Genomic DNA, 25,460 nt, shown 5'->3' with positions numbered 1-25,460 from the left:
ATGCTGTGATTATGAAGGAATAGTGCATAAAGTCTTATACACCTGAATTTACTTTACTGAGACAATAAATATAACCAAAATAGTAAGATTCCCCCTACTCCTTTTGAAAGCCACCACAGGATCTTCATTTTCCACTAGGACAACCACCGTGAGAGGACCTCAGTTTAGTGTTTTTAACTGGGGCAGATACTCAGCAGTTGTCTATTGTCAGTGCTTAACTGACTTCAATGGAGCTATGACAATTTACACCACCAGAAGATGTGCCTTTCTAACAGCACAGTATCCTTCATTCAGTATATATTATCAATGGCAATGTATCTTATAATGTACCAATGGTGTACAAAGAAAAACCTCTTATTCATTGCAAGGTCATGGGTCGCAATATTGAATGCAAATATATTTTAAAGGAAGTCAGTCAAGGGACAGAACTTCCCATAACCAAATACATAACTTTTCATTTTATTCTCAAAGGAACAAAGGTCCTGTTCCATGGTTCTTTGCTGACAATGGGCTAGACTGTCCATATTTTGAAGGCATATCATTTTGCTCAAGCATTATGCATAACAGTCACCTATGAAAAAGTGGCTTTTCAAAGTTTATCATTATGGCACGGGTTTAGAAAACAGAAGTCTATGTCCTGTACTGGTGGGTTTGCAAAAGTATCTAAGGGAGTTAGCTGCCCATCTTCCATTGATTTTCCAACTCCAGCAGGCGCCTTTGAACATCTCTTCCTGTACACACTCAATAATGGATATAGAATATTACTCCTGGGGGAATTTTGCGCCAAAAAACAAATTCTGCAAAATTCTGCATATTTTATGTGTTAAAACAACATAATATAATCACTCCCGTTTCAATTATTTTGGTAATTTATTTCAAAATACTTGTCAGCAAGTATGTCTAACAATACAGACCAAAAAAAAGATTCAGGAAATATTTTTTGACAAATACATTCCTTACTAGATATGTTAATACAGAATGTTGAGTAATTCATTTAAACTACAATACAGAAATGTATTTTCCAGACCCCTCAGAAGCAGTGCAAAGGCTTGGGGGGAGTCAGGGATAACAGAGGAGCTGAGGAAGAGGGAAGGAGCCTGGGAGTGAACCTGGAGGGTTGTTTGGTGGGGGTGAGAGAAGTATGGAACAGTTTCTTTCTTTCTTTCTTTTTTTTTGGGTGGGGTGGAAGATTGTTAGGGAGTTGGGAGCCTCTCCCATGAGGACCCTGGCTGACCTCAAGCCTCTCCCATTCAGTCAGGCACATCTTCCACTATCTCCATGTGGCCCTGGAGCCCCCCTCCCATTCAGCCCTTGGCTCAATGCTGTCACCCCACTAGCTCCTCAGCCCATGCCCCAGGGTGTTCCCCTCAGTAGCCCTTTTGAACCCTAATCTCTGACTCCCCCAGCATCCCTGTGTGCCCCCTCTGTCATCTAACCTGGCTCCACAGGCACGGTGCTGTAATGAACGCAGCTAGCTGCTAGCTGTTACTACTGGTCAGCCGGCTGTTCTGGTGCCACTGTGGCCTCTGGTGGGCAAAAGCCAGAACTGCAGCACTTCTTGGGCAGAATGTATTTTCTGCAGGAAATAAAAAAATTCTGCGCCAGACATGAATTCTGTACATGTACTTCCCTCAGGAGTAATAATATACATATTGGGTTTGAAATCAATAGGAACATTCATGTGAATTAGGGTAGAAGGATTTGGTTCATACTGTAAACAGTTTATATGAGCTAATTTTGATTGATATTTTGCACAAACGTGGCACTTTGATTTCAGTTCTTCCCTACTATAGAGTTGTAAACATGGTACAGTACCTGCAGAAGACTTTCTATGGCATGAAACCCTCTAATTAAATTCAAAGCCCCACATAACAGGCTCAGTATAAATGAAACAATCCCTGGCAAAGTAACAGCTTCCAGTCGTTGATGAGGAGCTGCAAGAAACAGGAAAAAAATGGTATGAAATATATCAAAGCATTTTCCTTAAAGTTTAGAAAAATATAAATCTTATTTTTCAGTGACTTCTTCCTGCTCAAAAACACATAATTAAAGTTGGTAAACCTTAATGCATATATGTAAAATTCTAAAAAGAGTAAAAGATTCGATAAAATATATTTACTTCAACTAAAATATAGAACTGATGTTCCTTAATGTCTTTGTTAAAGAAGAAATTTAACTTGAGATATCCAGTACGGTGCTGAAGACTGCTCAAACATGCCACTAAATCAATACCCAATAATGTACTTGCTGGTAAAATTTGTCCCAAATTAGCAACCAGCTAATAAGTCGCATACTTGAGAGCTCCTTTCACAACCTTCACTCTTCTTTAACGCTAACGCATTAGTAAGGGCTATCAGGATTGATTTAACTTGTTTGCTGAACGAAATGCCGTGAGGCAAAGCCTATTACCTGCCACTACAGCAAAGCACACCAGCTGTAAATGCTACCAGAGATACAAATAAAGAAAAATTCTGGAACTACAGCTAGTATTTGTAGTACAATAGGATACATACTTCCAGTCGTGATTCAGAAGTCTCTTACTGATTATATTAAAAACAAAATACAGAAAGGTATTTGAATATATACATTTTTCTACACACACATACATTTGTGCTTATAAGGGGACACAGTTACACAAATGACTGCAAATACATAGTAGATGTGTATTAATCATTATTGTGCTTTTCCACAACAAATAACGGAAGCCAAATATGGGAAGGGGAGAGGAACCCAACACAAAATCCCTAACAGTCTAGGCAACATGGGGGAGGGGAGAGGGACACAAGAGATTCACATATTTAAATCATTTTGTTTAAATCAGTGAAGTGTAAAGGTGCAAACAATGAAGTTAATGAACTGTAACATTCATATAGAGAGGGGTGTCAATCCTGCTTGTTTGCACTTAACAGCTTCAGACAAAGGCTCTCCAAACAGTTCAAAAAGTTACAGAAACCACAAAAAATATGACAAAAGCTTTTTCTCCTGATAAGCACATAAGACTGTTTGAGTGTCATTGTGTCCTAACTTTATTATGCTCAACATATATGTTTTGTTATAACTAATTTGTATAAGACTTAAGATATGTTTTTGTTTTAAACAAAAAAATACCTTGATGCTCAACTTTGATAACTTATTTTTATTCTAAGCACAAGACACATTAGATGTGGCAACTACTAAAGTAAAAAGAAAAGGAGTACTTGTGGCACCTTAGAGACTAACAAATTTATCTGAGCATAAGCTTTCGTGAGCTACAGCTTACGCTCAAATAAATTTGTTAGTCTCTAAGGTGCCACAAGTACTCCTTTTCTTTTTGCAAATACAGACTAACATGGCTGCTACTCTGAAACCTGTCATTACTAAAGTAAAGGTTGGATGCCAATTTCCATTCTAACTTCTTCAGTTACTTAACTTTTTTCAAACTTTTTTTTTTTTTGGCTGAAATTTTAGTCTCAGACAAAGTTGCATTTATTTACACTGTTGGGTAAAATTAGTTCAGCTGTTGTTGAGTTTTATGAGTAGAGGGGGGAAAGCCACACCCACATTTTCCCCATATATTCCAATCAGGAATTTTACATTTGGATAACACCAAAATGAGGGACATCTTATTCTGAAAAAGTCAAGTTTTATCAGCAAAAATCAGCAATTTGGTGCATGAGTGTTAGAACATTTCTATATTTTCTCTTTAAAACAATAATCAAGCACTCTAATTAAGGACACTCTACACCATTGCTAAAGCTATTAAGCTCCTCAAGGCTCAAGGGATTACACATTCTATTGTCAAAAGAGCTAAGCACCAGAGAGCAAATAAATGCATAACAACAGAATTTAGAAGGTCAGTTAAAGACAGCAGAGTAAAAGACAATCTGTACTAGAGCCACTAGGTCCCTCAGCCTGTGGAGTTTACAAACTCTTAAGAAGAGACAACACATAATCACTAAACTAGTAAGTTTTTAGTATAGGCCCCCCTGGGATCAAAAAATGTACAAATTCTGATGTCAGAACTTGTACATTCCCTGTAAGGAATGGCTTTAAATTTATTCACATTTCTCCCGCCCTCCCTCCCCAGCTGCCATTTAAAAAAAAAATGAATATAGTATTGTAATTGAAATATCTAGCACTCAACTTTTTAGTGGCTTTTATATGTAAACCTCAATGTAGTATTTTTATTAATTTATACAGAGAGTTCCTCTTAGTTCCATTGATTTGAGAGACTGTACCAGTTCTACTGGAATTCCTTATTTTAAAAGTAGGAAAGTTAATGACATAGAAGATACCTTAACTTTAGGAACTGACATTTAAAAAAAAAAAAAAAAAAAAGCTTTAAAAGTATTTAAAATCTGCCCTAACCAGACAAATGCATAAAACAGTTATGTTATCACCACATTTCTAAAGCATGATGAAATCTGAGATTATCTTTTAAGCAAAATACTATCAGGAGTTTTCATGATGCATACCCCCAACATTAAAAAATAGCTTTAATTTATTCATTACACAGAACAGTAGTTCTCTAAAGAAAGGATTCCAATTTTCAATCATTTGAACAACAACAATTTAATAGGCCTAGACTCTAAATATTGTTCAACATCACCAAAATGCCCAACAGCTGTATCTGTGCTAGTAATGCCACATGCTTTACGATTACAGCTAAAGTTAATGGGTCAAATTCTGCTCTCAAGTTACACTCGTGTAACAAAATAGAATTTGGCCTGTGTGTCTACGTAGCACCACTTACTAGCTGAAGTGGTTTAAGACATGTAACTCACACACTGCAAAACTCATATCTGAATGGGAAAACAAAAGAATTATGGGACATTGAGCAAGACAGATCACATTTGGAAAAGTATCAGAGGGGTAGCCGTGTTAGTCTGGATCTTTGCTGTTTTCACATTTGGAAAAGTTATCCTTGGAACAGAAGAGAAACGGGGAAGTCGGGCCTGCTGCATAGGTATCAGACAGACAACGAAGATTTTTTAAGAAAGCCCCTACTCTGGGAGCTGTTGAAGGCTTATACTTGAGCAAGCAGATGTCCTGGGAAATTCTATAACTGCTCTAAGGTAAAAGGCTTATATTAAAGGAATAATTACACTCCAAACACTGTAGTATCCAATGGTCAGGAGCAAAAGGCAGCTAAAACTTAAATATTGGGAGAAAAAACAGTGAGAGATCTTCTTGGATGTATGGGCCTCGAGAGGGAGAGAGTCTGCAGATTCCAGAAAGGAAGAAGAGAAGAGAAAATTTTGTAAAATAGAGAGGAAGGACAAACTAATTAAATGAAAATTAATTTCATGGAATTGTCACAGGAAAATTGAGAAATGGCAGGAAGCAATACTTCTAAAACAATCAGGTCAAGCAAAAACCAGCAAGGGAACTCTGACTTCTGATTTAAAGTTTAAAAAAATCCTTAACTTGGGATAACATGGTAAAGATAAAAGAAAGGAAGAATGGAAAAGAGAAGGAAAGGTGCCTTACTGCATTTGAATTTAAGCTATTATGTTCTCAGAGGATCTTTTATTCTAACAGTGTCATAAACAACATCTAATGCTTCCTGAAAACACTTTTTAAAAATAATCTATTTAGAAATAATTCTGCCTGTGCCATAGACATTCGGTATTTTTCCTTTTAACCATAAACTGCATCCAGATGATTTTTATTGAGTTTATTTGCTTCCACTTGTGACACCATAACCTCTTCCACAGAGACAGGATTACATCAAGCTGTTAAATAAGTAGCAAGAGATTAACTCTTAAGAAAGTGTCAGAAGTGATAAAAGAAGGAGTCAATAGAATTATAATAAAAATACAGAGTACATATATACAAGCAGAAGTGGTACTCACAATGTTTTCCACATTTCTCCATCAATCACCAACAATATTAGGAATGCTCTGGATGATTTAGCATAGGTATATGGCATTCCTTGAGAGGTACCACTGTCCTAATAATTTGAATGTGATTACACATTCTCCTTTGTTGTTGCAGTAGTTAGGGGTTTTTTGTCAGTATCAATGTTATAATCATTATAACTATAAATTATTTGCACTCTGATAGCTCCTAAAAGTCTCAATTAGGATCAGAACGCCACTGTGGTGGGCGCTGAACAAACACCTAGCAATGTACCTTTTTCTCTGTAGAGAGAAAACCTACAGCAGAAATAGAAGAAACTGAAGTGTTTAAGGTAATCACTGAAAAAGAATTACTAGCATAATAGTTAAAAGTGACTGTTAATATTTGTAAAAGTGTACAAATTTTAGCTGATCACTTATTTTACAATACTTTAATAAGAGTTCACATTTGTGTCATTAATTCAGGCCCTAATCCTGAAAGATGAACTGTTTGGTACAGAAGTCTGCCCAAGTGGATGAGCATCAGGACCAAAGCTTTTTAAAAATGAAAAATGTTTAACATTTAAATTAAATTTTCATCATTTATTCTATTTTTTTCACTTCACTGAACTTGAAGATTGAAACTAGACTGTTCTGTTTCACTTTCTCTAGTCCGTTTCATTTGTAGAATCCATGCATTAGTATAATGTTTTTGTGTTCTTGTTTTCATTATTCTATTCTGCTGGGAAATACCCAAATTTGGAGCTTAGCTGCTTGAAAGTGTTTTTAATATCACAAGATAATGTTTAGATCATATGTCAGTATATAGTACTCTAATATCCAAACTCATCAGTGCATTAGTTATCATATGTGCTTTAAAAGTTACCCTATAAAATTTATTCTTTTCATGATTTAAATGAAAAAAATCAAGATCTAAAAAAAATCTAGATCTAAAAAAAATCTAAAACAGAACTGTCATGACAAAAATAAATAAAGATATGCTATTACTGATGTGATGTACTAGGTACAAACATTTTTTAAAGAGTGCTGAATTTAAACAGGATAATTACTTTGAATTTGAATGTCAAGGACCTGCCCTATGTGATGCTCTTCCCGCTGAGTCCAGTAGTCATGACATGCCCAGCAATACAATGCTTTCATGATGCCTTCAGATCCCATTATAAAGAAATCACTAACTGATTTATGAGTCTTATTAAAGAAAAAAGTATATTTAAATGTCTACCTTCACTTGTATATTTTCATTTAGAAACCAGTCTATCAGTAATTGCCCTCTATGAAAGCTGCAAGGAAAGAGTAATTAACTGAAGCCAAGCTGCTAAACAATGACACACATCCTATGTCATGGCAATTGTTCTTTATACAGACTAGCAACTAACAAAGTACCGTTTTTGGCATTATTTTCCATATTTCATTTGGTTTAAAAAAAAAAAAAAAGCAAAGTAAACATATGTCTCTGTATCTGGTTCACATAAGGATAACAGTAATTAAGGTATCAAACTCACCAGTAGATATCTTACCAGTACCCTTAAACTCTGCAGCAGATAAGTGTGCAAATCCATTAGTTGAACCAAGTTCAGACATGGAAATTTGATAAGGTGGTCTCAGCTTGATTTCTGTCTGCATGTCAGCAAGATTTATCTTTGTCGACAGAGACCGTGGGTTATTATATCTCTGCTTGGTCCTTTGAATAAAATTATCTGTGTAAAATTAAAAAAATATATATCCCTATAGACATTGTTAATTAAATCATTCCAGACTGTGAAGCTTTATGGGCCATATATTTCTCATATACACAAATTTAAATTTATTATTTAAATTCTTACATTTATCTTGGAACGTTCTAATACTATTTCTGTTTTATGACTAATATATCATGGACTAATTAATTCCGCAGTATCAAAAATTAAGCTCTAGAAATCTAATTACCTAACAACTGTGAATAAACTAATGACTTGCCACGGCATGATACTGAAAGCACTGCTAATATAATGGATTTATTTCACTAGTTTTAGTTTCTTTCTCAATTCAGCAAATATTCTTATAAAAATAAAGTAATTTATTTTTTCAGATATAAATGCACTTAATTCTAAAATGTGACTTAAATTGCAAAATATTAGGGCTGAATACTTTCATTATATCTTCTCACCCCAGCAGTAAACACACCAATATAACGAAATTACTCTCTAAACTAACAGCTAGGAAAAAACATGGAAGGATGGAGAAAAGGAAGAAAGCAAACAGTGGTTATTCTAAAAGACACCTTTAAAAAACAGACTTGATCAGCTGCACTGGAAAACCGAATGAATTTAGTATGTACCATATTTTTCTGCACCTTGTACTCCTTTTACTCTGTCTAAAGTGTATTTTGTTAGAATACATAAAACTAGTTTCTTTTACCTCCAGATGAAGGTATAATTTTTAAGCCATTGAAGATATCAGCAGAAACTACAAGAGATGCTACAAGTAATGCCACATGTAGTAGGTATTTGAAGCTCAAATCACAGAAAATTCAATGCATAGCTGTATCAAAGCAAATCAAAATCTTCACTTCCTTTCTTTGCATTGAACAAATAATTATTACGCAGTGAAGATCAAACATATAACTGTGATTTTTTTGTTTGGAAATGGCTTACAAAGCTCAATGTCCTTATAGGTTCAGTATTTTGATACGGGTATAACGTCAAACATCTCAACAAATTACTAACTGGCAGAAGTTAAACTCATCCACATTTGTTCACCAGAACCTGATCTAAAGCTTATTGAAGTTAATGGAAAGATTCCCAATGGACTTTGGATCAGGCTCTAACAGACTGATTCAACTCCCACCGAAGACAATGGAAATCTTTCTATTGACTTTAATGGGAGCTGGATTAGGCCCTAAATCACCCTAAAGCTAACTAAACATAATCTTGGCTGAATATTTGTGATTTGTATGTTTTAAGTTGTACGTTCTTTAAAACAGTTAGTTGAATTTGAGTTAGGTTTGAAAGAGTTATTGTAGTAAACAGTCAGATCCTTACCAAACTCTATGAAACAGTATGGCCGGATGGCAGTATTTGTCCTCATCATATTGTATGTGGTGATGAACTCTTTCTGAAGCTCATCCAGGAAGCAGAAAGCCAGAACACTGGGGTAATTTTCAGTGCACAGCATCATGTAGCTCACTCCCAGAGAGCTAATAAAACTATAATTTAAAAAACGGTTTTAAAATTTCAAAATTAAGTCTATGTAACATACAGCTTCGCAAGACTGGTTCCATATGCCATAAACAGAGAAGCAAAAAACTTCTATGGGGTAATGAAGACATTAATATTTATTGAAAAAGCCAGAGATTGTTTTAGGGAAAAATTACACTACGAGTTTAGGTCGAATTTAGCAGCGTTAGATCGATTTAACCCTGCACCTGTCCACACGACAAAGCCATTTTTTCTCGACTTAAAGGGCTCTTAAAAGCGATTTCTGTACTCCTCCCCGATGAGGGGATTAGCGCTGAAATCTACATCGCCAGGTTGAATTTGAGGTAGTGTGGACACAATTTGACGGTACTGGCCTCCGGAAGCTATCCCAGAGTGCCCCATTGTGACTGCTCTGGACAGCACTTTCAACACAGATGCACTAGCCAGGTACACAGGAAAAGCACTGGTAACTTTTGAATTTCATTCCCTGTTTGGCCAGCGTGGCGAGCTCATCAGCAGAGGTGACCATGCAGAGCTCATCAGCACAGGTGACCATGCAGACCCAGATTCGCAAAAAAGCTCCAGCATGGACCGAACAGGAGGTATGGGATCTGATCGCTGTATGGGGAGACGAATCTGTGCTATCAGAACTCTGTTCCAAAAGACGAAATGCCAATATATTTGAAAAAATTTCCAAGGGCGTGATGGACAGAGGCTATAACAGGGACCCGCAGCAGTGCCGCGTGAAAATTAAGGAGCTCAGGCAAGCCTACCAAAAAACCAAAGAGGCAAATGGCCACTTCGGGTCAGAGCCCCAGACAGACTGCTTCTATGATGAGTTGCATGCAATTCTAGGGGGTGCCCCTACCACTACCCCCCCGTCCGTGGACACCTGCAAGGTCTCACACAATAGGGATGAGGATTTTGGGGACGAGGAGGAGGAGGAGGAGGAGGATAGCGCACAACAGGCAAGTGGAGAAACCATTCTCCCCGACAGCCAGGAACTTTTTATCACCCTGGAGCCAATACCCTTCCAAGGTGGCCTCCCAGACCATGAAGCCAGACAAGGCACCTCTGGTGAGTGTACCTTTGTAAATATAATACATGGTTTAAAAGCAAGTGTGTTTAATGATTAATTTGAAGACTTGGGATGCATTCGCAGCCAGTACAGCTACTGGAAAAGTCTGTTAACGTGTCTGGGGATGGAGCGGAAATCCTCCAGGGATATTATTAAAGATACATTCAGAGGTGGCCATTCCTGCTGGGCTGTTTGCCTGTGGCTGAAAATAAATCATCCCCGCTTTTAGCCATGTGGTGGCGGGGGGGCCGTTCACACTGAGCTGTTCGCGTTTGGCTGGCAGGGATCTTCCCTGATACTAGTCACGCGGTGGGAGGAGGGGCAAAGCGATCATCCCAGAGAATTGAGGGGTGGAGGGAGAGTGGGAGTTAGTTGGGTTTGTGCTGCACATTAACCCAAAAACCACAGCCCCTCCTCTTAAAAGGCCAACCCAACAGGTGCTTAGTATGGGAAAGGAGGGCGCTGCTGTTTGAAACCATCCCCACATGTTATGAAGGTTGAAGAAGCCGAAAGACTGTGGCTTACCATGGCAGGCCGAATTCTGTTGCCTGGCCCTGCGTGTGTGATCTCTCATACCAAACCAGCAGGCTCTCAAAGAGGGAGAGGCAAAATGCGACCTTGTACCGAAAGCACGTATGCTATGTAATGTTAATAGCTTGGTTCACCGTGAAAGAGTCTACCCATTGTTCTCTAAAATGTGTCTTTTTAAAATACTACTCTCCCTTTTTTTCCTCCCGCAGTTGCAAATGTTTCAACCCTCCCCCTATCATCTCCATCCCAGAAGCTAGTGCAGATAATAAGGCGAAAAAACTGCACTCGCGATGAAATGTTCTCTGAGCTCATGCAGTCCTCCCGCACTGAAAGAGCTCAGCAGAATGTGTGGAGGCAAACAATGGCAGAGTCCAGGAAAACAGAAAATGAACACGAGGACAGGAGGGACGAGCAAGAGGAGAGGTTGCAGGAGCAAGAGGAAAGGTGGCGGCAGCGTGATGAGAGGAGGCAGGATGCAACGCTGAGGCTACTGGGGGATCAAACGGATATGCTCCGGTGTCTGGTGGAGCTGCAGGAAAGGCAGCAGGAGCACAGACCTGCTGCAGCCCCTGTGTAACCCAAGTTCCATAGCCTCCTCACCCAGACGCCCAAGAATGCTGGGAGGGGGGCCTCTGGGCACCCAACCACTCCACCCCAGAGGACTGCCCAAGCAACAGAAGGTGGGCATTCAATAATTTTTGAAGTGCAGTGTGGCCTTGTCCTTCTCTCCTCTCCTCATCCACCACCCCACCCGATGCTTCCCTCCTTCCACACCCATCCCGGGCTACCTTGGCAGCTATCCCCCTATTTGTGTGATGAATTAATAAAGAATGCATGATTTAGAAACAACAATGACTTTATTGCCTCTGCAAGCAGTGATCAAAGGGGTGAGGTCGGTTGGCTTACAGGGAAGTAGAGTGAACCAAGGGGGCAGGTTTTCATCGAGGAGAAACAAACAGAACTGTCACACCGTAGCCTGGCCAGTCATGAAACTGGTTTTCAAAGCTTCTCCGATGCGCAGCGCACCCTGCTATGTTCTTCTAATCGCCCTGGCGTCTGGCTGCGTGTAATCAGTTGCCAGGCAATTTGCCTCAACCTCCCACCCCGCCATAAATGTCTCCCCCTGACTCTCACAGAGATTGCGGAGCACACAGCAAGCAGCAATAACAATGGGAATATTGGTTTCGCTGAGGTCTAACCGAGTCAGTAAACTGCACCAGCGCATTTTTAAATGTCCACATGCACATTCTACCACCATTCTGCCCTTGCTCAGCCTATAGTTGAACAGCTCCTGACTACTGTCCAGGCTGCCTGTGTATGGCTTCATAAGCCATGGCATTAAGGGGTAGGCTGGGTCCTCAAGGATACATATAGGCATTTCAACATCCCCAACAGTGATTTTCTGGTCTGGGAAGTAAATCCCTTCCTGCAGTTGTTCAAACCAGACCAGACCAGAGTTCCTGAAGACACGAGCGTCATGTGCCTTTCCCTGCGTTGATGTTGGTGAACTATCACTTGTGATCCACCAGTGCTTGCAGCACCATTGAAAAGCACCCCTTGCGGTTTACATACTGGCTGCCAAGGTGGTCCAGTCCCAAGATAGGGATATGCGTTCCGTCTATCGCCCCGCCACAGTTAGGGAATCCCATTGCAGAAAAGCCATCCACTATGACCTGCACAGTCCCCAGAGTCACTACCCTTGATAGTAGCAGCTCAGTGATTGCGTTGGCTACATGGATCACAGCAGCCCCCACAGTAGATTTGCCCACTCCAAATTGATTCCCAACTGACCGGTAGCTGTCCGCCATTGCAAGCTTCCAGAGGGTTATCGCCACTCGCTTGTGAACTGTGGGGGCTGCTCTCATCTTGGTATTCTTGCACTTCAGGGCAGGGGAAAGCAAGTCACAAAGTTCCATGAAAGTGCCCTTACGCATGCGAAAGTTTCGCAGCCACTGGGAATCATCTCAGATCTGCAACACCATGCAGTCCAACCAGTCTGTGCTTGTTTCACGTGCCCAGAATCGGCGTTCCAAGGCATGAGCCTACCCCATTGCCACGAGGATGTCCAAATTGCTGGGGCCAATCCTTTAAGAGAAGTCTGTGTCCATGTCCTCATCACTCTCGTCACCGCGCTGCCGTCACCTCCTCACCTGCTTTTGCGAGTTCTGGTTCTGCACATACTGCAGGATAATGTGAGAGGTGTTTACAATGCTCATAACTGCCACAGTGATCTCAGCGGGCTCCATGCTTGCTGTGGTATGGTGTCTGCAGGACAGCAGAGCTGCAGTGGAAGCGGTGGCTGACGACGGATGCCACGATAATAGATATTTACAGAGAACGACGAGAGGACTTGCGAGGTGGATTCATGAGAGCAGGACAGCAGAGTTGCAGCGGAAGTGGTGGAGGACGACGGTTAGCACTGCACACATTTCCCAAGGAAGAACACACGTACCTAGGAGCCCATGAAAGACAACATGGAGAAATTCGCTATTGAGACAATAGCAGCAGAGCGGAGTTGCAGCCGAAGCGGTGGATGACAACGGTTAGCAGTCCTACTCTACCGTCTGCTGAAAGCAGTATGGCATCCGCACGGAAAAAAGGCACAAAACGATTGTCTGCCGTTCCTTTCACGGAGGGAGGGGCGACTGACAACATGTACCCAAAACCACCCGAGATAATGTTTTTGCCTCATCAGGCATTGGGAGCTTAACCCAGAATTCCAATGGGTGGCAGAGACTGAGGGAACTGTGGGATAGCTACCCATAGTGCACCGCTCCGTAAGTCGATGCTAGCCAGGTAGTGAGGACGCACTCCGCCGACTTAATGAGCTTAGTGTGGACATTTACAATTGACTGTATAAAATCGATTTCTAAAAATTGACTTCTATAATATCGACCTAATTTCACAGTGTAGACATACCTTTTTAGATAATATCTTTCTTTTAAACAGCACTGTATTAATGAATGAGAAGCTATGTTATACATATAAAAGTGTATAGTGTGTTGCAACTGACTAATGTGTGGAAGAGAGGGAGATTAGGATAAAATCCTTGGGAGGGGGAAAACACATGGGTATCGTCCCCTGGGAATGGCACATTTAGAATAAATGCAGAACATGCCATCTGTTGCATTCCAAAGGCAAAAAACTGCTCATCAGAATTATTTTTTATAAGCAAGGGTATTAAACTCTTCCATAGAAGGGATGTTTCATCAGTATCCAGAGATGGAGATGAAGATGACCAGAGACTGGAAAATCTCCCCCCTTCCAATTAAACATTTGGAATATACCTACACCTATTTCATTTAGACATCAACTAATTTTGAAACTTCTGTTCATGAACCAATAATCGAATACAATAATTTGTTAAAGTATCTGTCATATACAGCTTAAAATAATCAGCCGAATCATTATATATCAAGACTTTTTTTTTTTTTTTTTACACAGTCTATATTGGTAAATAAATAAAATCTTTGATTACACTTGATGTCCAGTTCTTTTAAGTTTTTTTAGTTTATCTGTTGTCAAAGAAATTATAGATGTATCAAGATTTATTAATAAAGTCAAAGCCCCAGTGCATAATTAGTTAAAGCAATGATCATTAACTTCTAAGAGGAAATATTGACTTTTTCATTTGCATTTATGCACAAAGAATTGATATTTGCTCTATCGTAACAACTATAGCTTAGGTTTCATTGCTTGCATTTATCTTAATTCACAGAGATAAAAATATCAGCCACTGTGTATATTTCTTTTGTGAAAACTATTCTTTTTGTGTTGTCTGAAACATAGCTACGAGTAGCAAAACATAAGGTTAAAAGCACAAATTTGGGGGAGGAGGGAAGAGGATAATTAGGGGGGCTGTTTTTAAAATAAACCAAGAGGCTAACCCTGCAGCCTTTATTCATACGTTGTGATAGTTATAACATTAAACCGTTACATCAGTGAGCCACAGAAGTTATTAGAATACAATAGCTACCATTAAGCAGCCACATAAAACATTCCTAAAACTAATGTTTTTTTTTAATTCAGTATGCTGAATGGTTGGAGGGAAAAGACACATTGAATCCCTGACCTTTTAATTTTGGTTAATTTCATGCTCAAAAAAGTGACACACAGGCAACACTGGCTAGAGCCAGAATTAGCAAAGGTAAGTGCTGCGCAAGATTCTTCATGCAGAGCTTCCACTGCACTTCTGACCTGCTTTTGTAAGAGCCTTTCTTGAGTTGAGCCTGCCAATCATGCTGAATCAGAGAAATTGAAACTGGAAAAGTTCAGGCTGTCTATGGCCTGATCCTGAGAGGTGCAGGTCAACTTGCAGCCACCACAGCAATTGCTGCCGTGGTGGGTGTCCACACTACCCTACTTGGGTCAGTGGTGTGCGTCCACTGTAAGCGCCAACACAGGCCATAGAACTTCCCAAAAATAATTTCCAGAGCAGACCTTTCAGAAAAACATCCAATCTTGATTTTAAATCTCCCACAACCCCTGGTAAATCGTTCCAATGGTTAATTACTCTCACCATTATAAACGTAAGCACTATCACTGACTTAAGAGGGGCATTGTAGGGCTCTCAACTCTGCTGGCAGCTCCCTGCCAAAAGCCTGCCTGCCCCACAAGCTCCTGGTGGGCTGCCCCCCTCAGTCCCTGGGCTTCTGCCCTACCCATTCTCCGCTGGGGGGGGAGGGGGCACGCAGGGCTTCTCCCCTACCCATCCCCCACCGGGAGCAGGGAGAAGCCACCTGGGGCTTCTCGCCACTGGAGAGCGGTGTCCAACTGTCCTGGCTTCTTCCCCCCTCCATATCCCCTGCCTTCCCACTGGGAGCCCTGCAGTCTTGTCAGTTTCACAGCTCAGGGACCCTGGCCAGGAGCAGGGTCCAGCCACCCAGCTCTCCAGGGAAGCTGGGGCTTTCTTGTTAATTTCACAGCTCATGCCGTGAAACTGATAAGACAGCCAATGTAAGGGACACAGTGTTGTTCTAACTACACTGACATCAGCCTCTCACGTCTCGTGGAGGTGGAGTTATTATATCAGTATAGTAGCACACTTACATTGGTAGGAGGAAGGCTGTAGTGTACACACTGACATAATTAACGGTGTAGTGTAGACCTGCCCTAACTCTATTCCCACAGAAACATCTTTCTGGTGAGTGATACCTAAAAAAAAAAAAAAAACCCAGAAACAAAATACATATCAAGAAGCATTTGAAAAGTGAACATTATAGGCTGATCACTATTTCAGGATAATCCAAGTAGTTTCCTGTTTCAAAACTACAATGGAGGAAAAGAACACATTCTGCATTGTTATATTTACTACATAGCACCAATATGCTGACTCGGTCAAATACTTTAGATCCAAATTTTAAGCCTGGTAAAAATCAAACCAAAAAAGTTTTAAGAGAATGAATGGCACCATTGTGAAAATGCTGGATGGGCTTCAGGACCCCTGGATTCTACTCAAACCTCTGCCACAGACTTCAGTCACTTTCCTTTACTGTGCTACAATTCCCCATCTCCATAAATTGGGACAATTTACTTCCTCTACCTCATTGATACATCCTGCATATGTTCATGAGAAGCTCCAAAATTACACTGATGGGCATTATAGAAAAGCACAGATATACATAGGAAAATGCTTTTATAAAACTTTGTAAAAATATTTTCAAGACTTTTTAAAATATGAGTACAACCTAAAAAAATGGGGAGGGATGGAAAAGATAGAGGTTTCAGGTGATGTAAAGAGTTACCCAAAGTACTGGAAAGAAATGTAATAGCAATGTGTTAATTCATGAGACCCATAAGGGAAACTTTAGTTTCACTGTCCAAGCTGAGTAAAGTACATAAAAGATTAAAACTAAATTAGATTTTGGTGTTTATTAATTAACAGTTATTTAATAAACTAGGCTTGTGGCACCTTAGAGACTAACCAATTTATTTGAGCATAAGCTTTCATGAGCTACAGCTCACTTCATCAGATGCATACTGTGGAAAGTGTAGAAGATCTTTTTATATACACAAAGCATGAAAAAATACCTCCCCCCACCCCACTCTCCTGCTGGTAACAGCTTATCTAAAGTGATCACTCTCCTTACAATGTGTATGATAATCAAGGTGGGCCATTTCCAGCACAAATACAGGGTTTAACAAGAACGTCTGGGGAGGGGGACACGGGGATGGACGAGGGGAAATAGGTTACCTTGCATAATGACTTACCCACTCCCAGTCTCTATTCAAGCCTAAATTAATTGTATCCAATTTACAAATGAATTCCAATTCAACAGTTTCTCGCTGGAGTCTGGTTTTGAAGTTTTTTTGTTGTAATATCACAACTTTCGGGCTGAAATTGTGGAAAAGCAGCATCACTTGCCCCACAACCTCAGCCGTGCAGAACACAATGCCATCCACAGCCTCAGAAACAACTCTGACACCATAATCAAAAAGGCTGACAAAGGAGGTGCTGTTGTCATCATGAATAGGTCGGAATATGAACAAGAGGCTGCTCGGCAGCTCTCCAACACCACTTTCTACAAGCCATTACCCTCTGATCCCACTGAGAGTTACCAAAAGAAACTACAGCATTTGCTCAAGAAACTCCCTGAAAAAGCAGAAGATCAAATCCGCACAAACACACCCCTGGAACCCCGACCTGGGATATTCTATCTACTACCCAAGATCCATAAACCTGGAAATCCTGGGTGCCCCATCATCTCAGGCATTGGCACCCTGACAGCAGGATTGTCTGGCTATGTAGACTCCCTCCTCAGGCCCTACGCTACCAGCACTCCCAGCTACCTTCAAGACACCACTGACTTCCTGAGGAAACTACAGTCCACGGGTGATCTTCCTGAAAACACCATCCTGGCCATTATGGATGTAGAAGCCCTCTACACCAACATTCCACACAAAGATGGATTACAAGCCATCAAGAACACTATCCCCGATAATGTCACGGCTAACCTGGTGGCTGAACTTTATGACTTTGTCCTTACCCATAACTATTTTACATTTGGGGACAATGTATACCTTCAAATCAGCAGTACTGCTATGGGTACCCCCATGGCCCCACAGTATGCCAACATTTTTATGACTGACTTAGAACAACGCTTCCTCAGCTCTCGTCCCCTAACTCCCCTACTCTACTTGCGCTATATTGATGACATCTTCATCATCTGGACCCATGGAAAAGAAGCCCTTGAGGAATTCAACCATGATTTCAACAATTTCCATCCCACCATCAACCTCAGCCTGGTCCAGTCCACACAAGAGATCCACTTCCTGGACACTAAAGTGCTAATAAACGATGGTCACATGAACACCACCCTATACCGGAAACCTACTGACCGCTATTCCTACCTACATGCCTCCAGCTTTCACCCTGACCACACCACACGATCCATCGTCTACAGCCAAGCTCTGCGATACAACCGCATTTGCTCCAACCCCTCAGACAGAGACAAACACCTACAAGATCTCTATCAAGCATTCTTACGACTACAATACCCACCTGCGGAAGTGAAGAAACAGATTGATAGAGCCAGAAGAGTTCCCAGAAGTTACCTACTACAGGACAGGCCTAACAAAGAAAATAACAGAACGCCACTAGCCCTCACCTTCAGCCCCCAACTAAAACCCCTCCAACGCATTATTAAGGATCTACAACCTATCCTGAAGGATGACCCAACACTCTCACAAATCTTGGGAGACAGGCCAGTCCTTGCCTACAGACAGCCCCCCAACCTGAAGCAAATACTCACCAACAACCACATACCACACAACAGAACCACTAACCCAGGAACCTATCCTTGCAACAAAGCCCGTTGCCAACTGTGCCCACATATCTATTCGGGGACACCATCACAGGGCCTAATAACATCAGCCACGCTATCAGAGGCTCGTTCACCTGCACATCCACCAATGTGATATATGCTATCATGTGCCAGCAATGCCCCTCTGCCATGTACATTGGTCAAACTGGACAGTCTCTACGTAAAAGAATAAATGGACACAAATCACATGTCAAGAATTATAACATTCATAAACCAGTCGGAGAACACTTCAATCTCTCTGGTCACGCAATTACAGACATGAAAGTTGCGATATTACAACAAAAAAACTTCAAAACCAGACTCCAGCGAGAGACTGTTGAATTGGAATTCATTTGCAAATTGGATACAATTAACTTAGGCTTGAATAGAGACTGGGAGTGGCTAAGTCATTATGCAAGGTAACCTATTTCCCCTTGTCGTCCCCCGTCCCCCCCCCAGACGTTCTTGTTAAACCCTGGATTTGTGCTGGAAATGGCCCATCTTGATTATCATACACACTGTAAGGAGAGTGATCACTTTAGATAAGCTATTACCAGCAGGGGAGTGGGGTGGGGGGAGGTATTTTTTCATGCTTTGTGTGTATAAAAAGATCTTCTACACTTTCCACAGTATGCATCCGATGAAGTGAGCTGTAGCTCATGAAAGCTTATGCTCAAATAAATTGGTTAGTCTCTAAGGTGCCACAAGTACTCCTTTTTTTTTTGCAAATACAGACTAACACAGCTGTTACTCTGAAACCTACCATAACAAAGAATATCCAAGGACTAATCACAAGTCTCCTGAGCTCCTGGGGCTTTTAATCTACAAACTACCTTGAAACCAATAGGATAATGGAATAAATCTTAAAAATGCTTATTCTTGCAAGACTCTAGTAGGTCAATAATTTAAATATTTATAACAATGCAGGTTACTTCAAACTAGGATTTCCACCAGAATATAAATGTCTTTAAAGTCTAATGTGTCTTAACTTTCAATTTTCAAATACAAAAATAACTGTTGATAGTTATTCTTAATTTAATTCATTACCTCTACACTGCAACTGTTAACTAAACACCACTCAGAAATGCTACAAGGAAGAAAAAGAAACTCTTACCTTATATTATACTGGCCAGCTTTCAGCATACATCTATCAGGAAGCTGAGCAAGCTTCTTTGAGAGCGTTTTAAAATATTTTCTACATTGCTGCATTCCCATGCTTTGCTCATAATCTGTAGAGGCAGATAGCGGGAGCCCATCTCTAACACGGACCACTGAGGCACATAAGATCATAGACATTGCCAACCAATTTAATGAAAACCTAAAACAAAACAAATACATTCAGAAATGCAGATCAGACAAAATTAAAACAAACAAAAATTGAATATGCAGCCAAAACCATTACTATATGGTGACTAGATGAGGTAACTCTCAGTCAAGGCTGATGGGTTGTATTCCTGGTTCAGCCTTAATACGTGGCAAGTCACAAAGGGCTTAGTCTTGAACCTAAGCTCACAAAAGAAGTCCTGATGAGTAGTCCCTACCAGTCTCTCTGACTCACAAACAGGTCATAGAATCAGACTTTTGACTTCTCTTATTAATATGTATTATTCGTATTACCACAGCACTCAGATTGAGGCCCTGCTATTTTTTTTTATTTATTATTTCTTTTACAGTAGTGCCCAGAGGCACTAACTGAGATCAAGATCATACTGCTAGGCGCTATACATACCACAATCTTTGTCTCACTAATCAAGAGATGATCTTGCCCGAAGAGATTAAAGTCTACATAGGCAAGACAGACAAAGGAGTTTTATTATTCCCATTTTACAGATGGGGAACTGAGATACAGAGAGAATAAGGCCATGACCAAAGAAAAATTTAAAGAAGTGCCTAACTATAAACATGTGAATAATTCTATTGAATTCAGTGGGATTATGCATATGCTTTAAGTTAGGCACACGTTTAAGTACCTTGCTGAATGGAGACTGACGTAACTTAACCAAAGTAACATAGGAAACATGCTGCCCGCTTCTTGTTTACAGTGTCACCTGAAAGTGAGAACAGACATTCTCATGGCATCACAAGATATTTATATGCCAGATGCACTATGATTCATATGTCCCTTCATGCTTCAACTACCATGCCAGGAGACATGATGATCACGGGTTTTGCTCCATAACAATCCAAAGCTGTGCAGATCGAAGCATGTTCAATTTCATTATCTAAGTCAGATGCCACCAGCAGAAGGTTGATTTTCTTTTTTCAGGTTCTGTGGTTTCTGCATCAGAGTGTTGCTCTTTTTCGACTTCTGAAAGCATGCTCCACACCTCGTCCCTCTCAGATTTTGGAAGGCACTTCAGATTCTTAAACCTTGGGTTGAGTGCTGTAGCTCTCTTTAGAAATTTCACATCAGTATCTTCTTTGCTTTTTATCAAATTTGCAGTGAAAGTGTTCTTAAAACAAACAACATGTGCTGGGTCATCATCCGAGACTGCTATAACATGAAATATAGGGCAGAATACGGGTTAAACAGAGCAGGAGACATACAATTCTCCCCCAAGGAGTTCAGTCACAAATGTAAGTAACACATTATTTTTTTAAACGAGCCTCATCAGCATGGAAGCATGTCCTCTGGAACGATGGCCGAAGCATGAAGAGGCACATGAATCTTTAGTGCATCTGGCATATAAATATCTTGTGACACCAGCTACAACAGTGTCATGCGAACGCCTGTTCTCACTTTTAGGTGACACTGTAATTAAGAAGGGGGCAGCATTATCTCCTGTAAATATAAACAAACTTGTTTCTCTTAGCGATTGGCTGAACAAGAAGTAGGACTGAGTAGAGCTGTAGGCGCTGAAGTTTTACATTGTTTTGTTTTTGAGTGCAGTTATGTAAAAAAAAAACCCTACATTTGTAAGTTGCACTTTCATGATAAAGAGACTGCACTACAGTACTTGTAAGAGGATAATTTGGTAGAATGCTGCCTGCTGAGGGGCTGATTGAGAGGGCAGAGTTAAGGTGTACAGTACTTGTGAGAATAGTAAGGTGTGTGCCTGTTGTTATGTATTGTAAGGTGGTTTAACATCTTGTTTTCTTGCTTTTTCTAGGTTTGTGTCATGTCGTGTATCAGCCTTAACTATTTCACAATTTTCTATGTATTAGTTTATTTTCTTAACTGTATAAAAGCTTTACATTGTATGCTCCAGATGCCTATTTTATAAATTAAAATACACTACACAACGATACAACAAATAAAGGGCTGCTCATTCCACCCTGACACCATCAAATACAATTAGGAAAATAAAGTAAACTTACACTCTAACCCTCGGCCCATATGCCTCTCCTTATACACCAAATAAAAAGTTATGGGCTTTGCAGCATTCCCAGATGGTTAACAATTATCTAGCTGCTGGCAGACCAAGAGAGTGGGGGGTAATAGGAGCCTATATAAGAAAAATACCCAAAATCCAGGACTGTCTCTATAAAATTGGGACATCTGGTCACCCTAAAAAATGGGGACAGAACAATGTCCCAGGTTACAAGGGCTCAGGCCACTTATGCTTTGAAGGTTAGCACCAAAACCTGGGTATCCATGCAGAAGTCTATTAACAGCCAATGAAGTTCCTGGAACTCTGTTGTAATGAGCTTCAATTATAAACTTATTTGAGCATGAGCTTTCATGAGCTAGAGCTCACTTCATCGGATGCATACTGTGGAAACTGCAGAAGACATTATATACACAGAGACCATGAAACAATAGCTCCTCCCACCCCACGCTCCTGCTGGTAATAGCTTATCTAAAGTGATCATCAAGTTGGGCCATTTCCAGCACAAATCCAGGTTTTCTCACCCTCCGCCGCCCCACACACAAACTCACTCTCCTGCTGGTAATAGCCCATCCAAAGTGACCACTCTCCCTACAATGTGTATGATAATCAAGGTGGGCCATTTCCAGCACAAATCCAGGTTTTCTCACCCTCCCACCCCCCTCCAAAAACCACACACACAAACTCACTCTCCTGCCGGTAATAGCTCATCCAAAGCGACCACTCTCCCTACAATGTGCATGATAATCAAGGTGGGCCATTTCCAGCACAAATACAGGTTTTCTCACCCCCCCACCCCCATACACACACAAACTCACTCTCCTGCTGGTAATAGTTCATGCAGAGGATCTACAACCTATCCTGAAGGATGACCCAACACTCTCACAAATCTTGGGAGACAGGCCAGTCCTTGCCTACAGACAGCCCCCCAACCTGAAGCAAATACTCACCAACAACCACATACCACACAACAGAACCACTAACCCAGGAACCTATCCTTGCAACAAAGCCCGTTGCCAACTGTGCCCACATATCTATTCAGGGGACACCATCACAGGGTCTAATAACATCAGCCACGCTATCAGAGGCTCGTTCACCTGCACATCCACCAATGTGATATATGCCATCATGTGCCAGCAATGCCCCTCTGCCATTTACATTGGTCAAACTGGACAGTCTCTACGTAAAAGAATAAATGGACACAAATCACATGTCAAGAATTATAACATTCATAAACCAGTCGGAGAACACTTCAATCTCTCTGGTCACGCAATCACAGACATGAAGGTCGCTATCTTACAACAAAAAAACTTCAAACCCAGACTCCAGCGAGAAACTGCTGAATTGGAATTCATTTGCAAATTGGATACTATTAATTTAGGCTTAAATAGAGACTGGGAGCGGCTAAGTCATTATGCAAGGTAGCCTGTTTCCCCTTGTTCCTCCCCCCCCCCCGACGTTCTGGTTAAACTTGGATTTATGCTGGAAATGGCCCGCCCTGATTATCATGCACATTGTAAGGAGAGTGGTCAGTTTGGATGAGCTACTACCAGCAGGAGAGTGAGTTTGTGTGTGTGGTTTTTGGAGGGGGGTGGGAGGGTGAGAAAACCTGGATTTGTGCTGGAAATGGCCCACCTTGATTATCATACACATTGTAGGGAGAGTGGTCACTTTGGATGGGCTATTACCAGCAGGAGAGTGAGTTTGTGTGTGGGGCGGCGGAGGGTGAGAAAACCTGGATTTGTGCTGGAAATGGCCCAACTGGATGATCACTTTAGATAAGCTATTACCAGCAGGACAGTGGGGTGGGAGGAGGTATTGTTTCATGGTCTCTGTGTATATAATGTCTTCTGCAGTTTCCACAGTATGCATCCGACGAAGTGAGCTGTAGCTCACGAAAGCTCATGCTCAAATAAATTGGTTAGTCTCTAAGGTGCCACAAGTACTCCTTTTCTTTTTGCGAATACAGACTAACACGGCTGTTACTCTGAAACCTGTAATTATAAAATTATGCTTAATAAGCAGGCTACCAAGTTCAGCACTAGTTTCCATTTCCAAGTAATATCATTGTGTAATTCCATGTAGAGTGCAGTACAATAACCTGACCCTGAGGTGTTATGGATAACCCACATCACGGGGGAGAGGGGGGGTGTGTGTGGACTGCCTCCTTCTCACGAACTGCACCTTAAAAAAAACTTTTGGCTACAGCAACTACCCAACACACACACCCCCCTGTGTTGCACCCATAACATGGCACTGGGTCCATGGAAGGAGGAGTGGGAGGAAACACAGGTCACAGCTGTTTTGCAGAGCAGCATTTGTACTCACGCTCAGGGCTTGGAGATGCCAAGGCACCTATGGCAACCTTACACTGCGGGGAAGAGGCCGTAGGCAGGTTTATGCCTCCTTATCTCTGACAGGCAAGTGGCAGGTGGAATAATGCCTCCATTGCAATACCCCCAACCCCCACACACACGCCCCACCGCTATCCCTATCCGTGCCCCCAACTTGCGCCCAGGTCCCCGGGGAGGAGGAGACCCATCCCTATGCTGCCCCCCCGACCTGCACCCGGGGGAAGCCCATCGCTGTCGCGCCCAAGGCCCCCGGGGGAGGGGCGCCCCGCCCCATCCCGGCCCCAGTTCCCACCTGAGCCGCCTCTGCGCACCCCGCACGGCCGGCTGGTCGGGCGGGCCTGGGTCTGTTGCTAGGCAACTGCTCTGCGAGGCGTAGCCGACCGTTTCGAACTCCCTGCCTCACCGGAGCCGCGGCATCGGCGGCAGGACCACGTCCGCCCGCCGCAAAGCATTGTGGGAACCATCTACGTGCCCCCGCAGCAATCAATGGCAGGGCGAGGGGATATCACGTGACTCTGCACGCTCCCCGGGCCGGTGCGCTCGGCGGCGGGGTGAGGCGGTGGTCGAGCTGCTGTTGCTCTCTGGTGATGTGGGGTGGTTGCAGGGGCGCGCTTACTCAGAAGGGGTTGGGCCCCTATTGCCCTGCGGCGGTGGGGACGTGGCTGCTGGGCCGCCATTGCTCTGTGGGGGGCGTGGCGAGCCGCCATTGCTCTGTGGGGGGCGTGGCGAGCCGCCATTGCTCTGGTGTGCGGGGGGGGGGGTCACGTTGTCAGCGATTTGTGATGCTAAGGAAGTTATGGATATTGGAAACGTTGCCATAGATGCCTGGGAAAGGTGAGGCCCTGAAGTAGGGCCCCCAAGTAGTTGTTGGCTTTCAATGGGACTTGGGTTCCTAACGCTCCCTCCGGTGCTTGTGGACAGCCCCCCCCCCTTCACTGTGTATAAAGTGCCTGGTGAAGTTTTAATGTCATATAACTAGTAAGTAATAATCCTTGGTGTTTCTGCCAAGTCTACCAACACTCCCAACTCAGCCCCAGCGGCAGCTGGCACCAGGGACTGGACTGAGACCGGCTCCAACACTATTCACACGGACCACCAAACAGTCGTCCGGTAACTCAGCGAAAGCAACCGGGCTTGATGTGAAAAGTCTCCACGTCCCATTACCAGCCCCTGACAAGAGTCATGTTTGTTTAACTTTTTTGTAATGTGACAAGAAGATTTTCTCCTTATAATACTCTTCCACTTGTCCGTGTTTCCTTCCATGCGGTACTACTTTATTTCGTGTATTCTCATCTCATTTCTGTTCTCCCTTGCTGCCACTTTTTAATCTCTCCCTTCATCTCTGTTACT

At 41.9% G+C, this 25,460-nt stretch overlaps 1 protein-coding gene across 8 annotated transcripts in view; it reads right to left on the bottom strand.

Moving 5' to 3' along the window:
• Nucleotides 1-24,566, bottom strand: part of SEC22A (SEC22 homolog A, vesicle trafficking protein) — a 47,783-nt gene extending 23,217 nt beyond the window's left edge. For 6 of the 8 annotated variants that reach the window (XR_012154195.1, XM_073305121.1, XM_073305115.1 and 3 more), the window contains exons 1-6: nucleotides 24,403-24,566; nucleotides 19,542-19,745; nucleotides 15,675-15,779; nucleotides 8,861-9,024; nucleotides 7,343-7,537; nucleotides 1,816-1,934 (exon numbers count right to left, since the gene is read on the bottom strand). Coding sequence is in view for 7 of the 8 variants with exons in the window: in XM_073305121.1 (XP_073161222.1) it covers nucleotides 1,816-1,934; nucleotides 7,343-7,537; nucleotides 8,861-9,024; nucleotides 15,675-15,779; nucleotides 19,542-19,723 (765 nt within the window). In the remaining variant the exon portion in view is untranslated. The remainder of the gene's footprint in view (nucleotides 1-1,815; nucleotides 1,935-7,342; nucleotides 7,538-8,860; nucleotides 9,025-15,674; nucleotides 15,780-19,541; nucleotides 19,746-24,402) is intronic. The other 2 variants (XM_073305118.1, XM_073305120.1) reach the window with 1 other exon arrangement.
• Nucleotides 24,567-25,460: the final 894 nt, after the last annotated feature.

This window comes from Lepidochelys kempii, chromosome 11 (assembly GCF_965140265.1).
Source record: "Lepidochelys kempii isolate rLepKem1 chromosome 11, rLepKem1.hap2, whole genome shotgun sequence".
In the NCBI taxonomy this organism is placed as follows: domain Eukaryota; kingdom Metazoa; phylum Chordata; order Testudines; family Cheloniidae; genus Lepidochelys; species Lepidochelys kempii.
Note: the sequence above shows the minus strand (reverse complement) of the source record. Positions and strands in the feature narration are given on the sequence as shown.